The sequence below is a fragment of the Camponotus vicinus genome, unplaced genomic scaffold, assembly GCF_025532165.1.
Source record: "Camponotus vicinus isolate PSW18456_S1 unplaced genomic scaffold, iyCamVici1.0 SCAF_14, whole genome shotgun sequence".
Classification (NCBI taxonomy): domain Eukaryota; kingdom Metazoa; phylum Arthropoda; class Insecta; order Hymenoptera; family Formicidae; genus Camponotus; species Camponotus vicinus.
The window spans coordinates 9,196,555-9,222,476 of NW_028141950.1; the positions used below are offsets into that span (position 1 = coordinate 9,196,555).

The following is a 25,922-nucleotide window of genomic DNA, read 5'->3' on the forward strand; positions in this document are numbered from 1 at the left end:
TTTTAATATTTATTATAGATAAATGAGCTTTGCCATTCCTAACACTGGTTGTTTAAAAGTTTATTTCTGTTTTGTTTATCATAAAAAAATGGACAGAACGTATAATTTTTTCTCATTGGCGTCTATTCTTCAAAATCGTTCCTCAACTCTCCAATGGCTTAGAGATATTGGTTTGATTCCGACGCAAAAATTTTGTAAAACTCATAAAAAATATATGGTTTTACAAGAATCACAGCATGCTTGTGGACAATTTCTTTGTATGAAAAAAGGAAAATCGACATATTGCAACTGTTGCTGAAAATACATGGTTTGAGAGATGCCATATTTCTCCTGCAGCATGTATCTTTATAACGTATTGTTTTTCGGTCAATATGACGTTTGAGCAAACAATTCGAGAAAGCAGCATTTGTGATGGGCAACAGATATCTCGTGAAACTGTAGCTGATAGATTTTCTTTTTGTCGAGAAGTCTGCATGGCTGCACTTGATGAGCACTTCGAAAATGAAGATCTTTTAGGAGGTGTTGGTAAAGTAGTAGAAATTGACGAATGTAAGATTGGTCGTCGAAAATATGAACGAGGACGTATTGTTGAGGGGTCATGGATTCTTGGAATGATTCATCGTGGACATTCTGCTAATTATCGGCTTGAAATTTGCCCAGACAACAAAAGGGACAAAGATACTCTTCTAGCTTTGATAAAAAAACATGTGGCACCTGGAACAGAGATTCATACAGATTGCTGGAAAGGTTATATCGATTTGGATAAGCACGGATATGTTCATAAAACGGTAAATCATTCTGAGAATTTTGTAGACCCTGAAACTGGTGCTCATACTCAGAATATTGAGTCTTCCTGGCGCTGGATGCGTCGACATTTATCTCGTGGTGCTCATCAGGAGAATATTGCAGAACATTTATGCGAATTTTTGTGGCGTCGCCGTGTTCGAAAATTGAATGAAGATCCTTTCAAACAATTAATTATTGATATTAAAAAATGTTATCCAGGAAAAATGTAACGTATTAAAGAAATATATACATATATATATGAAAGCAGTTACAATAGCATCTAACATTAGTTTTTAAGTAAAAAAAAAAATCAAAAGCAAAAAAAAATTAAAAGCAACAAGAAAAAAACAAAAAAACAAAAACAAGGAGCTACAAAAACTTTCTACGTCCACGTCGTTAGCTCTGGGTAATGCCAAAGGAAAGTTAACTTATCGTACACAGCATATCGTAGTGTGATGAGATATATCTTTAAGTTTGATTTTCTAGAAAACTATCACTTGTATGGTAAAAATGAATAGGACATAAAATGCATATTTCGAAGAGATCTACAACTTTTGTTTGAAACATTTTTTTAAATTTTCAGTATTTGATAAAATAAAATCAAAAAACGTCATTTTTAACGATTTTTTATGGTTTCCACCATGAAAATGAAATAGTCGGTAACTTTAACTATCATTTTCGTAATCAGCGCATCAAAATACGTAAGTATACGTGATGACAGCAAAATCGGGGGTTTGACCTTTTCGGAACTACACCCATATTTTCCGGCACGAAATTCGTAAATGTACCAATATAACTGAAAAAACAAATTATTAAATTCAAATTATAAAATAATAATAATTAACTCGCGATTCTATAATATCGAAGGCGATCGTTAAATTTTGTGAAGCTAATACTTAATCGCTAACTTAACATCGACTCTTTATACTCTTATTCGATATTTTTTTACTTAACAATATTTAAGAATATTATTTGAGAGGGACGACAATAAGATTCTCTATTAAAACGGCAATCTCGTCTAAGAACGCGAAAAAAACGCGAAAAGAACGCGGAAAGAGCACGGTATTTTCGCTATCATAATTTATTTCATGAATATTCAGTTCCGCGCGATATGGAATTCATAAATAGATAAATCTAACGAAAAGCGTATCATTAAATTTATAATAATTGAATCGCGATTCTATAACGAAGGCGTTTGTCAAATTTTGTGAAGCTTATATTTAATCATTAATTTAACATCGAATTTTTACATTTTTACACTTTTTTATATTTAATACCACGAAAATTAGCAATATTTGTAAAGTTCTAATCTAAATATTTATAAAATTTGAAATATATAAAATTATACATATATATCTAAAGTTTATTTATAAAAATTTTCCGAATTTATTAATGACTCTTTGATATGAAAATACAAACAGTTACTCTTTTATGATTATTTTAAAAAATATATAGAATTAAATATGTTAATTTAATGAATTACTATTATATAATTATTATACTTTGGATCAGTGCTAAGATTTACTTGCAACTTTCGGCCAGATTTCTTAGCTTACGCCTACTGTTCCCCTCTTACCATTCGCGTCTTAACAACCGCGCCGCCGAACACTTGTAACTAAGGAGCGCTCAGGAACGTGCGCGTCACAAATGTAATGTGGCAATCTATCTACGTTCTCTTTATTGTTTATTAATAATAAAAATAATTATTCTATTATTAATTACGTATATGTTCTGTAACAATTTAAAATATTTGTGTTTTGAAACGTAATTAATAAAGAGAATAATAAAGAGAACTTAGATAGATAGATTGCTACATTACATTTGTGACGCGCACGTTTCTGAGCGCTCCTTAGTTACGAGCGGCGCGAGCGGTAAAAGGGGAACAGTAGGCGTAAACTAAGAAATCTGGCTGAAAGTTGCAAGTAAATCTTCAAATATCTTCTCGTTACACCTGTAGAGATATGAGACTTGATATCCTAACATGATATTCTGAAAGAAAAAAATCGCGTCGCTTTTAATTGGTGCTTTCGATCGTTTAATTATCTATTCAAGCAAGCCGATTATTACATAACGAGCGTTAATCGGTTATCCCGACCTTCGACTTTGCAATTGATTGCAAATCGATTTTAACGAAATGCGCGACAATAATAATTGATACACGATTGATCATCTAATTTAATAGAATTTAAAAAAAGAAACAATCGAGTAGAGTCTACTTGAGATTGCGATACAGAGAAAGTACATGATTTATAAAACATGATTTATTTGCCAATAAATCAAAGAGTTTATACGGTTTATTTTAGTTATATTGCAACAAGACGATACTCTATGAAAAGAGAGATATCTTGTGTATTACTTAACATTTACAAATCTCATATCATTCTCTCCCATGTGGCAATAGATATAATAACACTAATGATATTTCTGTTTTTTTAATAATAAATAAAGTTTCCTGTCAAAATGAATTATCCTTTTTAATTTTACTTTATTTACTTTCTGATCCCGTTGAATTTCGACAATATTCAATTATAATTATGTTTCTCTCCAGATGTCTTTATTCCGATGTTCCTTTATTCCAATGTGCAGGAGGAAAGCAAATCGGTTGGAAAGAATTGGATCTCAGCAAGCCTTACCCAGAGTGCTGCGCAGGTCCGATTTGTGCGGAGTAAATGTCATAATGAAACTCTTATATATAATATAATACATAAGAGCCTCTTTTATATCAAATATTTTCGCAGAATAAAAATATTGTTTTCGTCTGCACTTAAAAAGATCGCCTTTTTCTTTGCTTGTCTGTTATTTATCGAAACTCGAAGAAAAATCGCGATGACTCTCACAATAAAATCGAATTTATCTATTTGCATCCTGGCGCCTCTCGTCGCTTATACTGTTTTTAGTTCGCGTCATCATCGCATTTCAGTTGACGATTCTTTGCGATTCCTTCGCGCGACGATGAGTAACGCAAAAGAACCTTCCTCTCTTTATTTAATCGTAAATTCCGCAAACATAAATAAAAAACATTAGCGTTAATGCAAATAATCTATTGTCCGAATTCTCGTTTGCTCGTGAAATTTCGCGAAATTAATGAGAAGCTACAGCGTTTTTCAAAAATAAAATAAAAAATTCTTTAAAAAATAAATTAAAATTCTAAAAATCTCAGATAAAAGAGATATTCATATTTATTTATATAGATAAATTTTCGTCTTTTTAATTCAACTCAATCGGAGAGTACATCGACTTTTACATTATTTACATTTCCTCTACTTGCCTTCCATTCTCTCGAAGTTGACAGATAACAGTCGAGGAATAGAAATTTTACAGACCATGTTTTGCGAAAAAGCTTACGTTAGATTTATTATATAATACATATTTCTCTCGCGGGACTAATTGTACTTTTCCTCTGGCAATTGTAATTTTCCTTAAATAAATCCTCGTTAAATGGAACAAAGTAAAACAGCACGATGACCATTGTAGTTATATAAATTTAAAATTAATTTGTACATATCATGTGTTTAGAAAATAATAGTCCATGTGAGATCGAAAACCAATCAGATTTCGCTATATCAATGCAGAAAAATTCTTAGTTATGTAATCGTAATCGGATCGTTCGATGATTTGTTCGACATAAATCTATTTTTGTATAATTTGTCAAGTTCTAATTACAAGAATGTATCGGATGATCTTTTTTTTTCTTTCGAGAAATTTTAGCAAATTGATCGTGTGAATCAAAGAAGAGATACGGTGAGGGCAAACGTAGAGAAATTTTTTTCCGATTCAGCCCACATCTTCATTCATCCAATTTAATCCAGATTATCCGTCTTCGGAGATTCTCATTTTTCCCTAGCTACTTCGATTTTTTCTCTATCGCTTATTAATATGCAAATATTTTTAATGAAACGCACGCCATTTTTAATGATTTTATTACACAAATACAAAGAACAAAAGTTCGTGAAAAAGAATTTCTTCTTTCTTTTCTCTTTAATGAAATTTTCTATTGATAAATTTCTATCTTTTTATTCTTTTAGTAGTAGAATTTTTTTAGTAGTATCTTTTCTAATTTGAAATATAACTTTCTAAATAGGGGAGACCGGGGACAAAAGTAACAACGTCATGAAAGTAAGAAGCCTCGTAATAAACTACACAATATGTTGGATAATTTGTACTATATAGTCAAACGTGTATGTCCCGATTTTCTTCCTTTTCAGCTAATTGTTGTAGAACGATCGCGCCGGTTGCACATGCAGGAATGAAATTAATGTATTTGCATTATTCACCTAAGTATTTCTTGTTTTAGTTTTTTTGTATCTATGCCTAATTAAAGTGTATATATTGACGTAATTATTTGCCGGTGTATTCTTCTAAAATGTATTCATAAGTTTTTATAGTTGATTTGGCTAAGTCTTGCATCATATTTAGGTTATAATGCTTTTATTCTAAAAAATGTGTTTGAGGACAAAAGTAACACGACACTCTGTGGACGAAAGTAACACGTTTCAATGCTTAAAGTTTAAGGGCTGGTCCCATAATAACTTTACAAAAGGCGATTCTTATTACGTATGCCAATTTTGATTCGGAATAGATACCAATCTCTTTTGTATAAGTAGTTATCGTACAATTTTTATATTATTATTTAGAATTAAACTATTATTTAGACTTAAAAAAGTACAAAACTGGTGTGATTTAAGTATAATTATTTTATGATATAACTTATAATTATTTTGCTTAACGAAGATTATTTCTTTTAAGTTTTTCAAAGATAATAAAAATAAATAGTTATTTTATTTTTTATTTTAATATAATATAATACAAAAAAAAATTTATAATAAAAGTTATCTTGCTTAATAAAAGATTATAATAAAAGTTGCCTTAAATTGAAAAAAGTCATATTTATTTTATTTTCCCGAAAATAAGAACTGGTACTTTTATCCCCAGATTATGTTACTTTCGTCCCAGGCCCCCAGGATAAAAGTAATATCTTGCAAGTAACAACGGACTTGCGAAAAGCTATAGTAGCTCTTTAAATATCTATCATTTGAGATTGAAACATAGGTATAATAATAGAGCAATAAATGGAGTTTTTTAACATATAACCTTTTTTTTATATCTCTAACGATAATTAATTATTTAGTGACCTATAATACAAAAAATGTTACTTTTGTCCCCGGTCTCCCCTATATATTTATATGTATGTATTTATATGTATGTATGTACATATGTATATATAATTTGATTAATAAAAATTAGTTTTTATTTTGTCTATATATTAGAAACGTGCAAAATATGTTTCCTTAACTATGGTTTTAAAAACGTTTTTATAGAAACGTTTCTTATTAATGTTTTAAAATATTGGATACGTGTTTTAAAATATGATGTTTTAAAATATTGGATTAAAAAATATTGGATACGTGTAAGAAACGTATATAAAACGAATATGTGCTACCTCGGGCATCATAGCATATCTTAAGTTATTTATTGACGACAGCCACGTGCCATAAAACGTTGTGTTACGTCATCTATTGACAATTGATAATTAAAGGTTAACTGTCCATTTGATATCAATGCTGTCTTCTTGCAATGCAGCGGAAATTAAATCAAACTTCAAATTTTGTCTCGAAAATATTATAGTTCTAAGAAGTGACGTAGAAGAGATGATATATTGAATCCAATAAATATTATTTGTAACGGTCGTATTTTCGGGCGTTTTTCGCAGCGCGAATAGATCGTCGGTGCAAGGATCGTGGAAAGAAAATACGCGATGTGGTTAACTGGACGTATTTATTGTAATGGTATAAATGTACAGAGTGTGTGTGTGCGCGCGCGCGTGTGTGTGTGCGTGGCTATTAATTGTGCTGGCCGATTATTGACGTGATAACAAAGCGACGCGGTAAATGCAGTTTCGAGTGTATTGAACTCCGGTCTCGATTTCGAACACCTGTTCGTGTTTACGACGCGCGAGACAGCGCGTGTTTTTGCGGCGCTTTTTCCGCGAGGAATCCCGGTGTTCCGAGAATCCTCGGGTTCTCGGGATCGACGGTCGCTTTCGCGGGAATATTCGTTTCCTCGACGTTACGATTTAAAGTCCGTGTTCGGTCTGTTATAATCGGTGCGCTTTAACGACGGCGGCGGAGGCCGCAATAATTGACTGCGCGGTGCGCTCGGTGGTTGTTAGAATGCGCGAAATAGGATCGCGTCGCGAAGGATGGAATTCGCGGTGCAGCTGGGTCAAGAACACTCGACTCGGGGCGGCTCTGAGTTCCACCTTCCGTGATGGCCCAGCTGCAGGATTAGGCGGATGCACTCGTACGTCGGAATCGAGATCACTCGGCTAAGACGGAGCTCGCTCCACCTTTCGTCCTCGGTAATTTGTGCTCGGTAGGATTTCTCTGGATTTTGCTTCTGAAGCGTACTGCTTAGAGCGGATCAGGAAAATGGTAAATAGGTGCCGAAATGTGGCCTTTTTATACCGGCTAATTGCCCGCGTCGGCGCGCGCGGCGGCGTAACCCCTTCCGAACGGTTTTTCGGAAACGGTGCGGTCGGGCCCGTCGGAGGGGTTCGGGTTGCGCGCCGAACGCGGGTTTTCGCCGGTTTTGGGCCACGTCGGCTATGATCGGCGGTGTTCGGCCGTTTTGAGCCCTTAACGGCTCTGGGCCGTAATTAAACAATTAAAAAGGTGGGCGCACCGCGCCCCCTGCCTCTGCCCGGCGGGTGTTCTGCCGGGCGGCAGCTTCCGGCGGATGGAGTTGCCGGGAATCGTAACGATGCATCCCGATGCATCGTTACATATTGTTATATGTATTACCTAGCTGATATAAATAATTTATTGTTAGTTAATGTAGAAAAAATTATAGATGGATATGCATGTACTAATAATTGAATGTTTGTTTTCTTACGATACTTATTAGATATTCAACATGTGTATTTTTGTATTTTATATATTATATAAGATCTGCACACTTTTTAATCTAATATTAACTATTTTGTAAATTCATAAATGTTAACACACAATTGTAATTTTCTTTTCAAGCTTTTTTTATATTATGTTTTGGAGCTTTCTCCTATTTCAAACTGTACATATAAATCTTTGTACATACATATATCATTGCTGTGGAGGGAATAAATTTTTATAAATTTATAAAATATTTGAAAATACGTCTATTATGATGCATGAATTTAAAAAGAGACCATTATATAAATACTTGTTTAATTTATTCTTAGTTATTCTTAACATACAGAATTATTCCTAATTAATCTTAGCAGAATGTTTCTTTAATAATATAAAAATATTTCTGAAAATAAAAATGTTGTATATCATTTAATATATGAATGGACTGAATAAGTCACAAAAATTATTTTCAATTATATTTCACGTAATTAAAGTGTTTATCACTTTTTTGGAAAAAGTAATTGATTTATAGCGGGAGAAAGAGAGAATTTGATTGGGTACACTAATGCACACTGGTGCATGTAAAAATTGTCGTAAATAAAATTACAATAGTATAATTAAAATAATAAAGTAATTAATATTATAAGTTTTTTATATTATATTATATTATATATTATATTAAGTATATTATGTTAAGTTAATATTAAGTAAAGTTATATTATATACGTTATTATATTATAAGGTTATTCGATGCAAATAACAATAATAATAACTCGTACAATTATTTTATTTATTTTAGTTATTTATGTGCTATTGGAAATTTGTATTTATTTATACTAGAACTACTAGATTTATACTAAAAACGCTACGTATTGATTCAAACTGCATTATATGAATGTCACAGAAAACGTATAAATCACTTTTTTAAATCCATTATTACTTTTCTTATAATCAGAATATTCTTCTTATATAGTAAACGTGCCTCTTATGTCAAAGATAAGATACTCAGAAATAAATTAATATAAAAAGTTTATAATAAAATTCATTAAACAATTATATATACATATAATTATTTTTATTTATACATAGAACTATTTTTGTTTTATACATATGTAACTTTTTTGTCAAACAATTTTTAAAGATTTTAATTCTCCTTGAAATAACGCGAGTATCTCCGTCGAGAAAAATAAATTACAAACGGAATGCAGCTAATAAGACGTCATGGCAACACATGATCAGATTGATCATTCGAAGTCAGTTACAGTTGCGATCGCTAGCCAGAACACCGCGTTACTTATCGTTTGATTCAAAGTGCATCATATGAATATCACAAAAAATTGTATACGAATAGTGGATTTTGAAAAGCATACGTAGTAACACAATTGCATATAGTAACACAATCATACGAACGAATTGTCATAATTACATATTTAATAAAATCAAAGATATAGTAAATATTTAAGTGAATTCGATTACACGCTGCGTGTGCTTGAATATGGCTGAAAATGTTACAAGATCTATAATTCTATAATTTATTTGATCATTTGTTATTTGATTGCGGTTATTTTTTTATCGACGTTTTTCTACTATAATATTAGTGAAAAAGGAAAGCTGATAATAATTATATTCCTGTATTCGCTATACAATCAAATGATCATTTTGTATCATTTTGCATTGTCATTTGTTCTCCTAAAAAAAATAGAAATTATTTATTTACTAAGAATTCTCTAATTCAATCTTAAGATATATATTGTGATCGCGACCATAAAGAGAAATCTAAAAACATAATATTAGAAGATAATAACTTACGATTCGTTAAAACTGAGTTTTAAAGAATTTATTGAAAATATATTTATATATATGAATTAATATCAATTCGATTAACACATCAGAATTAGTAGAGTGAGAAAAACAATTAACTGAGGATTCAACGGGAACTGATTGAGTGCAAACGTTTACGAAAAATGCAAATTATGTTTGGAACAATTTTATGTATTTTATTGAAAGGTTTAGTACTGACAAAGGCAACTATCACGCCGAAGGATTATAGTACTTCAAATATCCTCCAGGAAGAAAATGTTTCCATATGTCCAGATTTAAATTTCACGCAGGTAAGATATATTTTTCGCTTGATTCAGAAACAATTACATGTTATTGCAGTTAGTAGTGTAACTAAAAATGAATGATAATAAATTGTATATTCTACCTATAATAAGATAATATAAAATAAAACAATTCAATATAAAAAAAAATAGTATGTACGATGTTGTAAAAAAAAGATGGATAAAGTTTTGAAATTTTTTTTACAAATGGATGTTATATAGTACATTAAATTTAATTAAAACAGTATTTTAAAATTTGACTGTATTATTTTGTCTCTCTTACTCTGTCTCTCTCTCTCTCTCTCTCTCTCTCTCTCTCTCTCTCTCTCTCTCTCTCTCTATATATATATATATATATATATATATATATATAATTATTATTTCTATAAATAACAATTTTTAAAATTAATGAAGTTTTCTGTCTACTATCTGCTACATTAATATATACATACGATGACACTTCAACAGATTTTTATGTTCTTTTTTTTCAATTTTTAAAATTTCTTTATTTTCCTAGATATATATAATAATATTTATTGATATATAGTAAGTTTTATACTAATGTAGATTTTATTTTATGAAATTAATTTAGAAATTTAGCATCATTCCTTTGTGTTAAGGATGATTATATAACGGAACAGAGCTACTAAATATCGAGATAGAAAATCTGTCTAATAAAGAAGCCATTCATCAAACATTTTTCAAGTTGTATCTATTAACGCTAACATTTCGATCGACAATATATTCAATAACTATCGCTAGAATTTATATTAATATTCATTGTACATATATCCATTTATATACAATTATATGCAGATATTCTTATCGAGGCATTATCGGTTTATACTATCGGTTTATATTTATTATTTCCCGGATTTGTTTGTGTTAAAAATATAACGACATTCGAGAAAAAACTTGACAAGGTAATAAATAAAAGAATTTATATAATCCTATGACTAATATTTAATAACTGTAAAGAAACAATATTTTTAACCTTTTTATTCTTGAAGTACAAACATTAATAAAACTTTAGTAATATCGGCAAATTTTTGAAAAGAAATTTGAGTTACGGTAAATTGAGAAGAGTTAACTAACCTATCATGAGAAAGAATTAAATCGTTAAACAAAATTGTTTTAATAATTTCAAAGGCTACACTTTGGCTTGTACTACTTGCTAAAAGCTGTTATGAATCCTCATTGACTCTCGTTAACCTATTGATTGATTTCATTTTTGACATGAGTTATGTTTGATATACAAATGTCTTAAAAAAAAAATAAATAATAGATTTTACGATATGAATAAAACTACATCACATTCAATTTATATCATTTAGGAATGGTATATATCAAACCGGTATTATTAAGCAAACAAAAATCAAATAGCAATTTTCCTTTTAATTTTATAATTTATCATTAAAAGCACCAGAAACAACCGCTTCAACGATATTCACTTAATTCTTTCCGTATGTTACAATTTATGAAGGATATTTCAATGTCCGAGAAAAGTGATCATCATATACTAAATTTCAAATCTGACCGGAGTCATTCTGATAGTACTGTGAGAAATGAGCGACAAGTCGATGAAGTTACACTTGCAAATATTTCTATCATCCCAGAACCTAACGGTAAGTTGCAAAAAAATGCATAAAACATTAATAACGAAATCTATGACGAAAAAATGTAAATAATTTAAATTGAAGAGAGAGTGGAAATCAAATCTAAAAATATCTTTTAGTAGTGAGACGAATATAAATTCTAATGCCGTCCAAAAGAGAAATAGAAAAGCATAATGTAAACAGTGTACATAAAAATTGTCATAATTTAAGGTAAAGTCAATTTTATTAATTTGCTATTTTGTTTTAAAACAATCGCAAATATTATACTTCTGATTTCTTAAGCTATAGAAATTTATCGAAAAGTACTTGTCATTTTATTAAAAGTTATTTATTCGTTTTTGCCATGAATTAACGATTACTTTTCTAAATCTTAAATGACGCAAAAAAATTCTTATATTATTTTTTTAAAGGTCAATACTGTGCTAATTTCCATATTTTGTAGTTTACATTTATTTTTTCTCTTTCCTTTATTTTCACATTAAATTGTTCTTTCTGATTTACTGAGATAATCCACTTAATTTTACATATAATTATGTTAATATGTACGATCTTAAAATCTCTAGAAAGCAGTTTGAACAAGCCAACATCTCTCAGAGCATTTGTACAATTCGACAGTCAATTCATAGAAATAGTAAACGACATTTTTGTGACATTGAGGTAAGGAATCTGAATTCTCAGTTTGTGTTCTTTCATTTTTCTCTCTTTTTCTTAAATTCAACGACATAAATATATCAAAATGTTAATTCTGTTATAATTTTGTTAAATATAAAATGGCTGAAATTTTATTTTTTTACAGATGGAACCAACCTGAATTTACCGATGAAATAATACAAGGGTACACAGTGCAATGTTTTTTCATCGAGGACTTAAAAGAGATTCAAACCTGCGACGATAAAAATATCACAACTACAAAATTGGAGCACACGGTGCACAATCTAACATCTAACACGACATATTATTTTCGAGTACGTGCGCATACTAAAATTGTTGCTGGTCCTTACACGGATTTAATCAATGTGTCGACTACACATGAAAATCCAATACCTAAATTACTAGTCACAACGGATCTACGTATGGAAATATTGGACGTGGATTTAAACATTACTAATTTCTTAATGTCAGGGTACGTATACTGATAAAAAAAATAGTTATAATTATCTCATAAATTACTTTTAGCACTAATTATAAAATTAAAGTTATTATTATTATGCACAAGTTTATTATTATCAATATTATAGTAGTAATAACTATAAAATTAGAAATCTCAACTATAAATTTTTTACTATTATAGTTTACAATTATAGTTCCTTTTTTTCAGATTTTTAAGAAATGCCGCTTATTCGATACAAGAACATAGAATTTATTGGTATACCAGAAATGTCCTGAAAACGTTGAAGATTAATGAAAATAAAACCACAATAATAGCTAGCTTTGATCATGATCTACTTGATATCTGCATTGACTGGGTAGCAAGAAATCTATATATAACCTATCAAGACTTAGACGACTACTTTTATATTGTAAAGTTCGACTTAACAATGTGGGAAAATGGCATAATTAAATTTGATGAGATTTTCAAAGCAAAAATTTCTAATTACTATTTAAATGTATCACCGTCTATAGGGTACGTTTACTACCGTTCAGCTGAAAAAATAATTTTCCATTAAAGATTTACGCAAATTTGTAATTTTTCTATAATTTTACGTGATTTTATAATTAAGATCATAAGTAAAAAAAATAATAAGTTCTTATATAATTATAAGAATTTCGAAATTTACTACATACAAGTTTCTGTTTTTGTTAAAATAATGTTTTATAATGAGTAAAATAATTATATATTTTTTAGAATTTTATATTCCCTATCATACAATGTGATGAATGATACATATGATATGATGCAATATCATCTCGATGGAAGAAATGAGCAAATTGTTCAGATAAATGCATCCTTTTGCCTATTTCATTATATGAATTCTTTTCGTGATATGATAATTGATAACATGAATAATGAGGAGCCGTTAATTTATTGGTTAATTGGTAATCACATATTTGTGACAGACATTAACGTTTCTATGTGCAATAGGATTTTACACAAGAAAAACATAAGTGATAACATCCACTTCGAATCTATGACGATTGACAAAACAAACATTTACATTTTAACATATAAATGGGATTATTATCGATATATATATGTTTTGAAAAAGAAATATGTTAGTCTCAAGAGCGTAAATGCAGCCGAATATGTTGAAAAGATAATAATAAACTCAGGTGAATATATCCTTTATGAAATTTACGCTTTTGATAGATCTTTACAACCATATCCTCCAATGAAATGCCTGACACCTGACGAGTTTTATAATTTTGAGAATGTGAATGCAACGGCAAACAGCATCGTTGTGAATCTTCCGGAGCCGGTTGTAAAGAGTGGATGCAAAAAATATAATTTACCAACTACTATATATACTATCTCCGTAAGCTGTTTAGACAACAATCTCAACAAGTCTGAAAAATTCAATGCGCAGACGTACGAGCGATATTACGAGATTCAGAACTTAACACCATTTACAGAGTACAAGTTGAAGTTTACTTTAAGCAATTTTTACTTTGATCAATTATCGATAAATCCATTCGATTCGAATGTGATACCAATAAAAACTAATTCGGGCAAGCTTAATGCACCAGAAAACATAAGTGTTCTAGCTTTGACGCCTAGTATAGCAGTAGTTCATTGGATGCCACTCAAGAAAGTGAACTGCGTGGCCGTGACCTACGAAGTGCATTGGAAGTCAGTTATATTAGTGAACGGCACGCAACAAAAGGGCAAACAATTTATCAATGTGCCGAAACGTATGGCAGACGGCAGATTTTTCACAAAGATTAACTTGTCGCTACCAGTACAAGATTACTTGATATACGTGCGTGTGTATCCAATTAATTTCAGCGATTTGTACAACGAGAGGTTAAGCAAGATCGTTCACATATACTCAGAACCAAACAATATTACTTTGAGCGGGGTCAACATAAATAGCATGAACATTTCATGGATCTCAAACATTAATCTGACGATCCTTTTTACACTAGAGTACAAAGATATTGCAGCAGAAAAGTGGCAAACAATGAATTATTTTAAAATGAATTATAACTCTGAAGTAATATACCTTGTCAAAAATTTACAATCGGCAACTTTATACAAGTTTCGCTTGATATTGAGATACCTCGAATATGAGGAAAATTTTATATGGCCGGCTGATGAAAGATTTATTTTTTCAACACTTGGTAAGCAAACGAAGATACCCATACAGTACAATAAGATTGCATGGATATATTGCAGAATAATTTCATTGAAACATTGCTATATTGCAAATCGATTGCGAAACTCTGCTGAATTATTTTTATAAGATTGTGATAAAGTTAAGCTGTCCACTTTTTGCAATGAAATATTGTAGCAATATTACAGTGTAATATATTGGAAAGAATGCAATGTTATTGCAACCATATTTTTGTATTTGATTGGTGAATATCTTGGAAACATTTAATTAAATTAAAAAGCTTGATATAAATAGAAGTTTGGAATATTTAAGATAATCATATATAAGATAATATATTGCAAAATTATATTTAAAGAAAAATTATCATATAACATAAAATGTTATATTTTTATACAAAATTATTTTAAACTTTTAATTACGAATCACTTTTTTTATTTTAAATGTTTTTTATACTCTTATAATGAGATATATATATATATATATATATATATATATATATATATATATATATAAACATTATAGTTATAGAATTAATTAAACATTACTAATTACATTTTTATTTAAAAATTTTAAAGATCCGTTATAATTATATATATTTGCATGTGAAAAATACATAAAAACGCATAGAAAAATATAATGATAGAAATAATAATAATATCTATTCTTAATATAATAAAAAGATATATTATCTTTGAAGATTAATATCGTATTCATACATAAAGTGAAAATTTATCATAAAATATATTGTAACATTGATGTAAAATGTTTTAACATTGATGTAAAATGTTTTAACATTGATGTAAAATCTGTATTTTAATAAAAAAATAGCAATACTTATTTTTATCTTAGAATTATATTTACTCGACTGATATTATTACTATGCCATTATTTCATTTGACTTCTGCAAAAAAGTAAAATTCATCGCATATATATTATACAAATAAAAAAAATATATTATTACATTATTTTTATAGATAAATTGAAGTGTTATAGTTTTAAAATGTTTCTAAAATATAAATATCATATTACTAATGTCTAATTCATACTTTGTTAATTTATATTTCTACAATGTTTCCGTAATGTTGCATTGCAATTTGTAATATTGCAATATTGTTACAAAGTAATTGTAACATTCTGTGCTGCATAGATATTATATTATTATTCGCTAATTTTTTCAGATATAAATAGGCTTAAAATTTAAAAAAATTAAATTTTGTAATAAAGTTATAAGTAAAAATAAATTTGTAAAAACATACACACGAAGATATTAAAATTATATTTTTGCTTAATATAGATATTCCGAGCACTCATGGAATAATAGCGGAAAAATATTACTTATTATTCATGTTAAGTTTTATCGTTATAGTTACTATAATCTGTGTCTGCTACTTTTATTATTGTAAGTATTTGATTTAGGTATCGACTCGAATTGTAGATTATACATATGTATCTGATATAATATCTAGAGATTTACTGAGAAAATAGTAATTTACTTATATAAAACAAAACGAATAAATTTACCAAAAAGCAATAGATTTTATAATACATATTATTACATAATTAACTCGAAATTTTATAACAGTGCATCGCAGAGGTAATAATGAACAACTTTTGTCTTCAACAATGACCGATGTAGAATTGGCGATTCTACATGAAGTACCTTCCCGAAACGCTCAATTCAATAGGATTTACAATTCTATGTTACATTATAATTCGGATGAATGTGCGAAAGTCGCACGTAAACAAATTACACTTACAAAACTTCTTGGTAGCGGCGCATTCGGAAAGGTAAATATTAATTTTCTCAAGCAATGTTTCAAATTAATTTCTGGATCAACAAAACAGATATGTATTTTCTAATAAAGATATAAATTACCTGAATTTTTATAATAGATTATAAGTAATATAAAATTTAGATGAGACAACAAACATGCACTTTATTATACATTTTTGTTGAATTATTTAATATAAAGTAACATATAATATTACTTGACATTAAACTATATACATTTTCTAATGAAGTACGCATGTAAATTTGTGTGAAATATTTCGCAGGTGTTTCAAGGAAATGTGAAGAACTTAGAAAGACCGGGCACAGAGATATCCGTTGCAATAAAAACGCTTCGGAAAGATGCTTCTTCCCATGAGAAAAAGAATTTGTTACAGGAAGCCAATCTTATGAATCATTTTCGACACAAACATATATTAAGATTGTTGGCCGTTTGTTTAGATGGAGATTCTCCTTTACTAGTGTTGGAATTGATGGAAACTGGTGATCTGTTAAAATATTTGAGAGATTGTCGAAATTTGCAAGCGTCAGATTCGCCTGCTTTGCGTTTGCATGATTTGCTCGCCATGTGCGAAGATGTTGCGCGAGGTTGTTGCTACTTGGAAGAGTTGCGTTTCGTACATAGAGATCTAGCGTGTCGTAATTGTTTAGTATCTTCGAGAAATCGCGAGAATCGTGTCATCAAAATTGGAGATTTTGGACTAGCTAGAGATATCTACAAGGATGATTATTATCGCATGGTATACAGTTATTTAAAAAAATTAATGATTAAAAACTGAATTCTTTTGAAAATACTTTCCATTTTTTTATCATAATAATATCGTGCATTGTTTCTTTAAGTAATATACAATATAAATAGTTTTTATTTATATAAAGCAAGAGATAAATGAACGTTTTTTTCAATTTGCACATATTCTAAAATTGAACAACTTGAATCAGAAAATTAAATTTTTGTTTAAATCATGTTTTAGAAAGGAGAACGTTGGTTTCCTATTCGCTGGATGGCACCCGAATCTTTGATGATTGAAATATTTACTTCTCAAAGCGATGTTTGGTCATTTGGGGTATTAATGTGGGAAATTACATCGTTGGGTGAGAAACCTTATATTGCCAAGACTGATAAAGAAGTGATAAATCATGTACGTGCTGGAGGCAGGTTGCCGATGACTCTTAACTGTCCGTCACCATTGTACCAGTTGATGCTACGTTGCTGGAGTACAGCGGATGCTAGACCAAATTTCAAATTTTGTCTGAAAAATATTATAGCATTAAAAAAGAACATGGAAGATGCCTTACTGAGTCCAGTCGATATTATTGAGCCGATATAATTAAATTAATGTTTATCTTCTTTTCCGAACGATTCAATAAATGTAGGAAAAATAATTCTAGAATATTTCTAAATTGATTCTGTTATTTATAGGTTTAATCTTAATATTAGATTTATCAATGAAGGTAAAAGAAATTTTTTAATCTTATCTCCCATAAAATTTTGATTATTAAAAAATATCACATCCGTTTTCATAATTGTAAACAACGTAATATAATGATATATCTAATTTGTGTTTTTGAGTAATGGAAGCGAAACCTAATAATTGCGATTATATATATATATATATATATATATATATATATATATATATATATATATGTATAAATAATATTTTTTTTAACATGGAAATATAATTAATTTTCAATATTATATATAACCGATAATTACAAACTGATTGTAAAATTTATGAGTGAAAGAGGAAACGCGAGTAATGTCCTCTATAATTAGTTGTGAATATAATAATATAATTATTTTTGAATTTTTTTATAACTGTTATCATGTATGAATTTTTACATCATTCGGAATAAGTATATATTTATATTTTATCTTTATATTTAATGATTTACTATATATTTAAATTATATTGATGATTGCAAAAGTATGCAGTTATAAAAATGAACTATACTTATTGCTCTATCTCCACTGTATTTAATAAAGCTGATAATGTATAATATTTACATACAATTACGGTCTATCATTTCGAAAGATCACCAAATACTGACAACGTTTTATATATATGTATGATATGCATTATAAATAATATTAAATAACATATGAGATTATATAAACCATTTCATAATCGATGCACAGATACAACGATGCAGTAATCTGACGAGCACATTTTCTCGAATAATTCTAATCTTTATACTACAGTATACTAATAACCATAAATCCACAAGTTTTAAATCTTAAGTAAAAATAAAGATGGATAGAATTATTGCGCGGAAATCACAAATATTTTAATATTTTAAATAATACTACATATTAAATGAAATAGGGGTACCGCTCATCAGATTCCACGCCTTATTGGCTGTTATTTGTCAATTTTTAATTATTTTTAATTATAGAATTATGTAACACATTGCACATGACGAGCACTAAATCATCGAGTCGAAATTGAAAATCGCTGTTGTGAGTACTGTTGTGGAAATTCAAGTTAGTTTATCAATAAAAAAGTTTGATTAGTTAAGATTAAGCTGCATTCACAAAAATTTATTGGCACATACATATGTGAAAAAAGAATTCTTCATATATTCTTCTATATTCTAATATATTTCATTTTTTCATAATACAATATTAACATTGCACTTTTAATCTTATAATATCTACAATATCTACAATATGTACAATTTCACAATATCCTCATAGAAAAAAAGTTAAAAAATTATTTATGTATAATTTTAAAATACGTATATTACAAATCCTAAATTTTATTGTACACACTACCGATCAGTAAGTACTTCGTGCATAATAGCGATATCAGTTGGATAATTTTTTGACAAGTTTTCGGTTGGTGCTTAATGAGTGCCTTCGAAATGAGAAAAGTATCGTCCTATCTCTACATTATTTATCCATTTTGGACAACTTGATCTAGTATTTAAAATAAAAAAAATATATTTTATATATTTATGCGCATGCATAAAGAGATGAAAAATGATATAAAATATATATAATTTATATTATTTATAAGAGAGAATGCTACTAATATCTTATACATACCTTGTGGTGCCCCAGACAGCAGACTTTTCATAATATGTTCATAAAGAGCTCATTTTTTTGACCTCTTTATGATTTGCATTAAATGAATTTAAGATGTGATCTAAAAATATTATTTTTTAAGCTCTTGAACACTAAATCATAAGCAGCTGATTATGAGTTCCCATATATGAACCTGTTATAACATTCATACAGTGGTCAGAAAAATATCATTTTGATATCAGAAATGTGGCACCTATTTCTTTGCTTGCCGCTCCGCGGCGAGTCACTCTTAATTTAACTCGTATTCAATATTTATCATGAAATGTATATAAAGAACTAGTAATTAACACATAAGGTTTAAAGTATATTTTTTCCTTTTATGAGCAGTAATGCCAGAAAGAGGACACACTGCTCACACGCATACAAGCAGAGAGAACCACATACATGTGCTACGCAGCATAATTGTGTGTGAATCGCATCCTCTTCCTGATATAACTATTTATCAGTTTAATTTCTGACAAACTGAATATAAAATAATTTAAAATAATTTAAAATAATTTAAAATAATTACAGAAATATTTAGAAAATCATTAAAAACCTATTATAAATTGCACAAATTTTCTTAATTACCGAAATTTTTACAATTTGCAGTAATGTGCACAACTAACTTTTCTACGATCTCGTCCTCAGAATAAAAATTCATAATACTATTCTTAAAGAATCTTAAAGAACTCATTATGACCAGCTCACAAAGTATCCATTTAGGTGGCGCATAAGATCACAATCCGAGCACTTTAGCATCACTTTTCGAAAAAAATTGAGGAACTCATAAAAATTTATGTAATTCATAAAGAGCTATTATAAGATGTCTCCGTGCTGTCTGGGGCATAACATACTATATTATTTTCCGCAAGAATTATATAGTGCGGTTGATAGATAAATCTGAAATTGTAATAAATCTGATTTGTAAGTATAACATTTGCAGAAGCACGTGCCGAGTTTCACAGCATTCGCTGAGATGTGGAGCTACAGATTTTAATTTTTTTTGTACGAACACAGCTTTACATTTGTAATTCCACCCGATTATCACACCAGTATGAGGATTACATTTCTCAGTCAAAGGCAAATATATGGTTTCGGTGAATGCGTTACGATCATATCAATAGTGTGTTTAATTTTCTTCTTTATTTCCGGTTTACTCCTCACGATGTTAAGTCTAACCTTTATACAGGGTGGCAGGGAAATTTTGACAGTCCCGAAGTGTGAAGATAGATTGGCTCAAATTAAGAAGGAAACTACTATACTATTTTGCGATATTCACAATAATTAACGAAAAATTAATTAAAGAAGATCGGCCAATGCGCGTGGCTAGAAGCACACGACGACGAAGGCGGTCTGACTGTAACATAATGGCGGCGTGCGGCGAAGCGATGATTGGGGAAGGGAGGAGCGATGAGTGTGTAAGTGCGTGGCGAAGGCTCCTCCCCTCCCCAATCACCGCTTCGCCGCGCGCCGCCATTATGTTACAGTCAGACCGTCTTCGCCGACGTGTGCTTCGAGCCACGCGCATTGGTCGATCTTTTTTAATTAATTTTTCGTTAATTATTGCAAATATCGCAAAATAGTATAGTACCTTCTTTCTTAATTTGAGCCAATCTACCTTCTTACTTCGTGAAGATCAAAAATTGCCTGACACCCTGTATAACAAATATTGTCAGAGAGAAGACTGAGAGATGTCATGGCCTGCTTTTAGGTGATCCCTGAAAGCGATACTCCTTCTATGGATATTGAAAACGTGGACATGAACTACAAAGCCAATGTTCATGAATGTTCTCAGAGGGTAATATATAATGTGCACAATTTCTGGCTTTGTTCCGTGCTATGTATACGAAATGTCGGTAGCACCAGTGCTGTATAACAAGATACTTGTATGTAAATTGATAGTAAATAAATTATTCAATCGCGAAAGATATTGTAATATTTAAAGATGAAATAAATATTTTTCTATATTCATTGTCATATTTATATCTTTTTATTTACAAAACACAAAATGCCTGCTGTGGGATAAAAACATTTTTAACCGTATTTCTATAAATCTTCTTAATTAGCGGTAAACTGATCTTTGATATTTATCAATCATTTTTTAATTATTTAAAAATTTAATTATTAATACATGTATAGAATTTGTCAACTGATTCTTCTAAAGTTTTTATAATTAAGACTCGAAAAATATAGATGTTGCAAAATATTTTAAGTCTCTTCCTTTATATAAAATATAAAGAATTCATATGTTCCATTTTAATATAGCTAACATTATTTTTATATATTTTTATTATAATTTTCATACCAGCTTAATATTTTTATGCTTAATACTTTATATAATACAATGTACTAAATTATAAAATTTAATATAATTACAAAATAGTATTACTATTAATAAATAGGTTGTATGCATACTGTCTTTTAGTTTCTAATCATTTCCAATCACTATACATTTCTATCCAATATATTCTCTTCTTTGAGTTCTTGGATTATTATGGTTTATTGTATTCCTTTGTGTTAACATCATAAAGATAACCATCACTTGTCATGCTTATTCCTTCCTATAGAGTCCATTGGAATACTTTCTTTGTTCTCAGGTATAGATATTCAAATCACTGTAGTTGCCTTTTTCTATTTTCTCGATTATTGTCTCTTTTTCTTTCATTTTATTCAAAAATATTAAGATAATATAATATATATTTATATAATTTTGGTATTTCTATTAGTCTGACTCTTCCCCTTCGACTTGTCCGGCATGTCTGACCCTACCGGTAACTACGGCCGATATTCATAATTCACTCTTATATTTAAGATCGTTTTAAGTAAGTTGGAATATAACTATTTTACTAACTAAACGGAATCTTAAAAAGCAATCTAAGATCATACTTAAAATGATCTTAAATATAAGAATAATCTATATGAATATCGGTGTACATTACCGCCGGCATAGGTCTCAGGTTCATTCAAGAGTACTCAACGTACCTCCCCACGTGGCAAATGCCTTCGTTAAGAGGATGTCGGACCGTCCGATTTTATCGACAAACCGATTATTTTTTTCTGCACCGAAATTTTTTTATAGATCGTACGAAATAATAAATCCTTTTCTATGATTAAAGTACACATAGTAATATACACCGGAGCTATTGATTTTTTGTTAAAAACGAAAGAAAATTAGAAAATTATAGGTTTTTTATCGACTTCTGACGTCAGATCGTAACAATACTTTCTTAATATAAAAGTTTTACAGTTTGTGCGTGCAAAATAGAATCAGTCCGGGCTTGTAATTATATGAAGGAATATAGATGAACTTCTAGAAATAAGTTTAATAGTCGAATAAAAAAAATTTCGATGCAGAAAATTTTTGTGCATATGTGTTTGTGTGAGATCGAGGCAAAAGAGTAAAACGGACCCGTAAATTAGTTGCCCGATGTCGCGATAGGAGGCGCCACAATCTGTTTGTGTGACAAGGAGAGAAAATATCATACCATCCTTCTCTTCCATTTCGCGTGTAATAGTATACGTCAGTATACATGTACGCGCACACTAAGGCATTACACTCCTGTGTTTTCTTTCTCGTATTGCGCGTCATAGATACTCGCTGTCGCGCGGCGTCGTAACAATTGTACGCCTAACAAGCGAAAACAGCGTTACAACGTGGAAAATATTCTGTGTAAGTTATAGATATACACAATATATATATATATATATATATATATATATATATGTATATATATGTATATACAGGGTGTATCAGACCACCCGTGCCAGCCAAATATCTCGAAAACCAAGAACGATAGACAAAAATATTTCAGACAAAAGTTGTAGGGTTTCAAGTAACGTATTATATAGTAATATTGGTACGACCTTGAATAGTGTTGTCAAGGTCACGTAAAGGTCATCTTAAATTTCTTAAATGGAACCCCCTATTTTTCATTACATATTCTTGTAGCTTATCTCGAGGGCTTTTCAAAATACTAATAAAGTATTTTTTCATTGAGTACTTTTCGAGTTATGAGGCTTGAAATAATTTCTTAATTTTACATAAACCGTAAAATATCTTGTAAAATATTCATTTTTCGATTATCTTACCTTAATACTTTTATGTACAAAATAATGAGAGGAATCAATTGGTGTAAAGAAAACACATAGTTGTTTTTAAGAAAAAATATGGAATTTGCAATTAACAATTCCATATTTTTTCTTCAAAACAATTATGTGTTTTCTTTACACCAATTGATTCCTCTCATTATTTTGTACGTAAAAGTATTAAGGTAAGATAATCGAGAAATGAATATTTTACAAGATATTTTACGGTTTATGTAAAATTAAGAAATTATTTCAAGCCTCATAACTCAAAAAGTACTTAACGAAAAGGTACTTAATTATAGTGTTTTGGAAAGCTCTCGAGATAAGCTACAAGAATATGCAATGACAAATAGTAGGTTTCATTTAAGAAATTGAAGGTGACCTTCATGTGACCTTCAAATAACTCTTCAAGGTCAAACCAATGGTACCATCTTACGGCCCCCTCGAAACCATACAACTTTTTTCTGAAACATTTTTGTTTGCTGGGCTTAGTTTTTGAGATATTTTACTGTCCAAGTTAAAATGGGACACCTTGTGTATATATATATATATATACATATACAGATTATATATTTTACCAGATGCGGTTTGCATGTACGCTCTAGTTATTAATTAAAAAATGCTTATTAAAAAATATTTATCCCAGAGGCGATCTATTTGTGAGCTGATTATTGAAAAAGAAATCCAGAGGCGATCTATTCGTGAGCTGATTATTGAAAAAAAATCCAGAGGCGATCTAATTCGTGCGCTGGTTTAAAAAAATCCAGAGGCGATTTAATTCGTGTGCTGGTTATTTTTAGAAATATTTCATATCAGATGCGGTTTGCATGTGCGCTCTGATTATTAAAATATTTATTTTAGATGCGATCTATTCGTGATCTGATTATTGAAAAAAAATCCAGAGGCGATCTAATTCGTGCGCTGGTTTAAAAAAATCCAGAGGCGATTTAATTCGTGTGCTGGTTATTTTTAGAAATATTTCATACCAGATGGTGATTGCATGTGCGCTCTGGTTATTAAAATATTTATTTCAGAGGCGATCTATTCGTGAGCTGATTATTAAAAAAAAATCCAGAGGCGATCTAATTCGTATGCTGGTTTAAGAAAAACCCAGAGGTGATTTAATTCTGATGCTGGCTATTCGAAAAATATTCCAGAGGCGATTTAATTCGTGTGCTGGTTATTCAAAAAAATCTAGAGTCGATCTAATTTGTATGTTGATTATTCAAAAAAAATTCGAGAAGCGATCTTAATTTGTGTGCTGGTTACTTTCAAAAATGTTTTACATCAGATACGATTTGCATGTGCATTTTGGAAGCGAAATTTAAACGAAATTTAATTCAGAAATCATAAAGACACTACCTCAACTAAAAGGCATATTTGATAAGAATAAAAATCCAGATAAAATGAATCATTGAACCGATTTTTACACGTTATAAAAGGATTCTTATTTTGAAAGTGTGCTATATATTGCGATAATTCTTATATAATTGTAGCATGTCATATAGCGACAAAAGCTAACAAATTATTGGAGCAAATTATACTGATCGCTGGCGATTTTTTTTGATGACACCAAGCTTCGAATGTACAATAGCCTACCCGGCTATGTGGTGTCTATTGGTGCCTAAAAAAAATTACTTTCATTGCCGTTTCCTACAAATAATATAATATTTGAAAAGCTTCGACTTGATAGCATATGCTGTGAAATTTATGCTGCGGCTTTCACTATACTACTATAAACTATAGCCTTAGAAGGAAATCCTTGTAAGGAAAAATATTTCAATAATGTGAAATGTACAAAGCAACATTTTTTTAAAATTATAGCAGAAAGTAAATTGCCTTTTCCAAAGTGATAAATTATTCATATATCTTACATTTATCATATCTGATCACGATATTCCAATGAATATCGTTAGAAAAAGACGCCTCAGTACAAATATCTCATTTGCATATATCGGAGAGACGAAAAAAATATATATTATGGTTGCGTCTGGAAATGGACGATGAAACCTATTATATTATCGATATAAATCTATCATTTCGATGCTTTTGAGACAAAGAATGTATTATGAAAATATTTATATTATTTAGAAATTTTACGACATTACATCAATTTGCATAAAACATTTTATATTGTTAGCTTTTGATTATATCGATTTAACAAATGTCGTGCATAAATTGTAATTTGTAGATAGTTATATGCAAATATCTTTTTTATTGTATATACAGAATGTCGCAGAGTACTATACATATATAAGCGCTTGTGAGGAGCGCAGTAAATTGAAGAAACAAGTCCCATAGCATTTTACGATTTTCG

The 25,922-nt window shown here is 29.6% G+C and overlaps 1 protein-coding gene and 1 pseudogene across 2 annotated transcripts in view; one reads left to right on the forward strand and one right to left on the reverse strand.

Moving 5' to 3' along the window:
• Positions 1-18,040, forward strand: part of LOC145965734 (proto-oncogene tyrosine-protein kinase ROS-like) — a 313,112-nt gene extending 295,072 nt beyond the window's left edge. The window contains exons 1-10 of one of the 2 annotated variants that reach the window (XM_083089408.1): positions 8,943-9,781; positions 11,256-11,397; positions 11,952-12,045; positions 12,185-12,511; positions 12,707-13,012; positions 13,235-14,667; positions 15,955-16,059; positions 16,243-16,448; positions 16,716-17,189; positions 17,421-18,040. In XM_083089408.1, coding sequence (XP_082945534.1) covers positions 9,635-9,781; positions 11,256-11,397; positions 11,952-12,045; positions 12,185-12,511; positions 12,707-13,012; positions 13,235-14,667; positions 15,955-16,059; positions 16,243-16,448; positions 16,716-17,189; positions 17,421-17,777 — 3,591 coding nt within the window. In that variant the 5' untranslated portion in view covers positions 8,943-9,634 and the 3' untranslated portion in view covers positions 17,778-18,040. Of the gene's footprint in view, positions 1-8,942; positions 9,782-11,255; positions 11,398-11,951; positions 12,046-12,184; positions 12,512-12,706; positions 13,013-13,234; positions 14,668-15,954; positions 16,060-16,242; positions 16,449-16,715; positions 17,190-17,420 lie in introns of those variants that run through there. The other variant, XM_083089409.1, reaches the window with a different exon arrangement.
• A 1,181-nt stretch (positions 18,041-19,221) lies between these two features.
• LOC145965663 (uncharacterized) lies at positions 19,222-22,482 on the reverse strand (annotated as a pseudogene).
• Between the last annotated feature and the right edge of the window lie 3,440 nt (positions 22,483-25,922).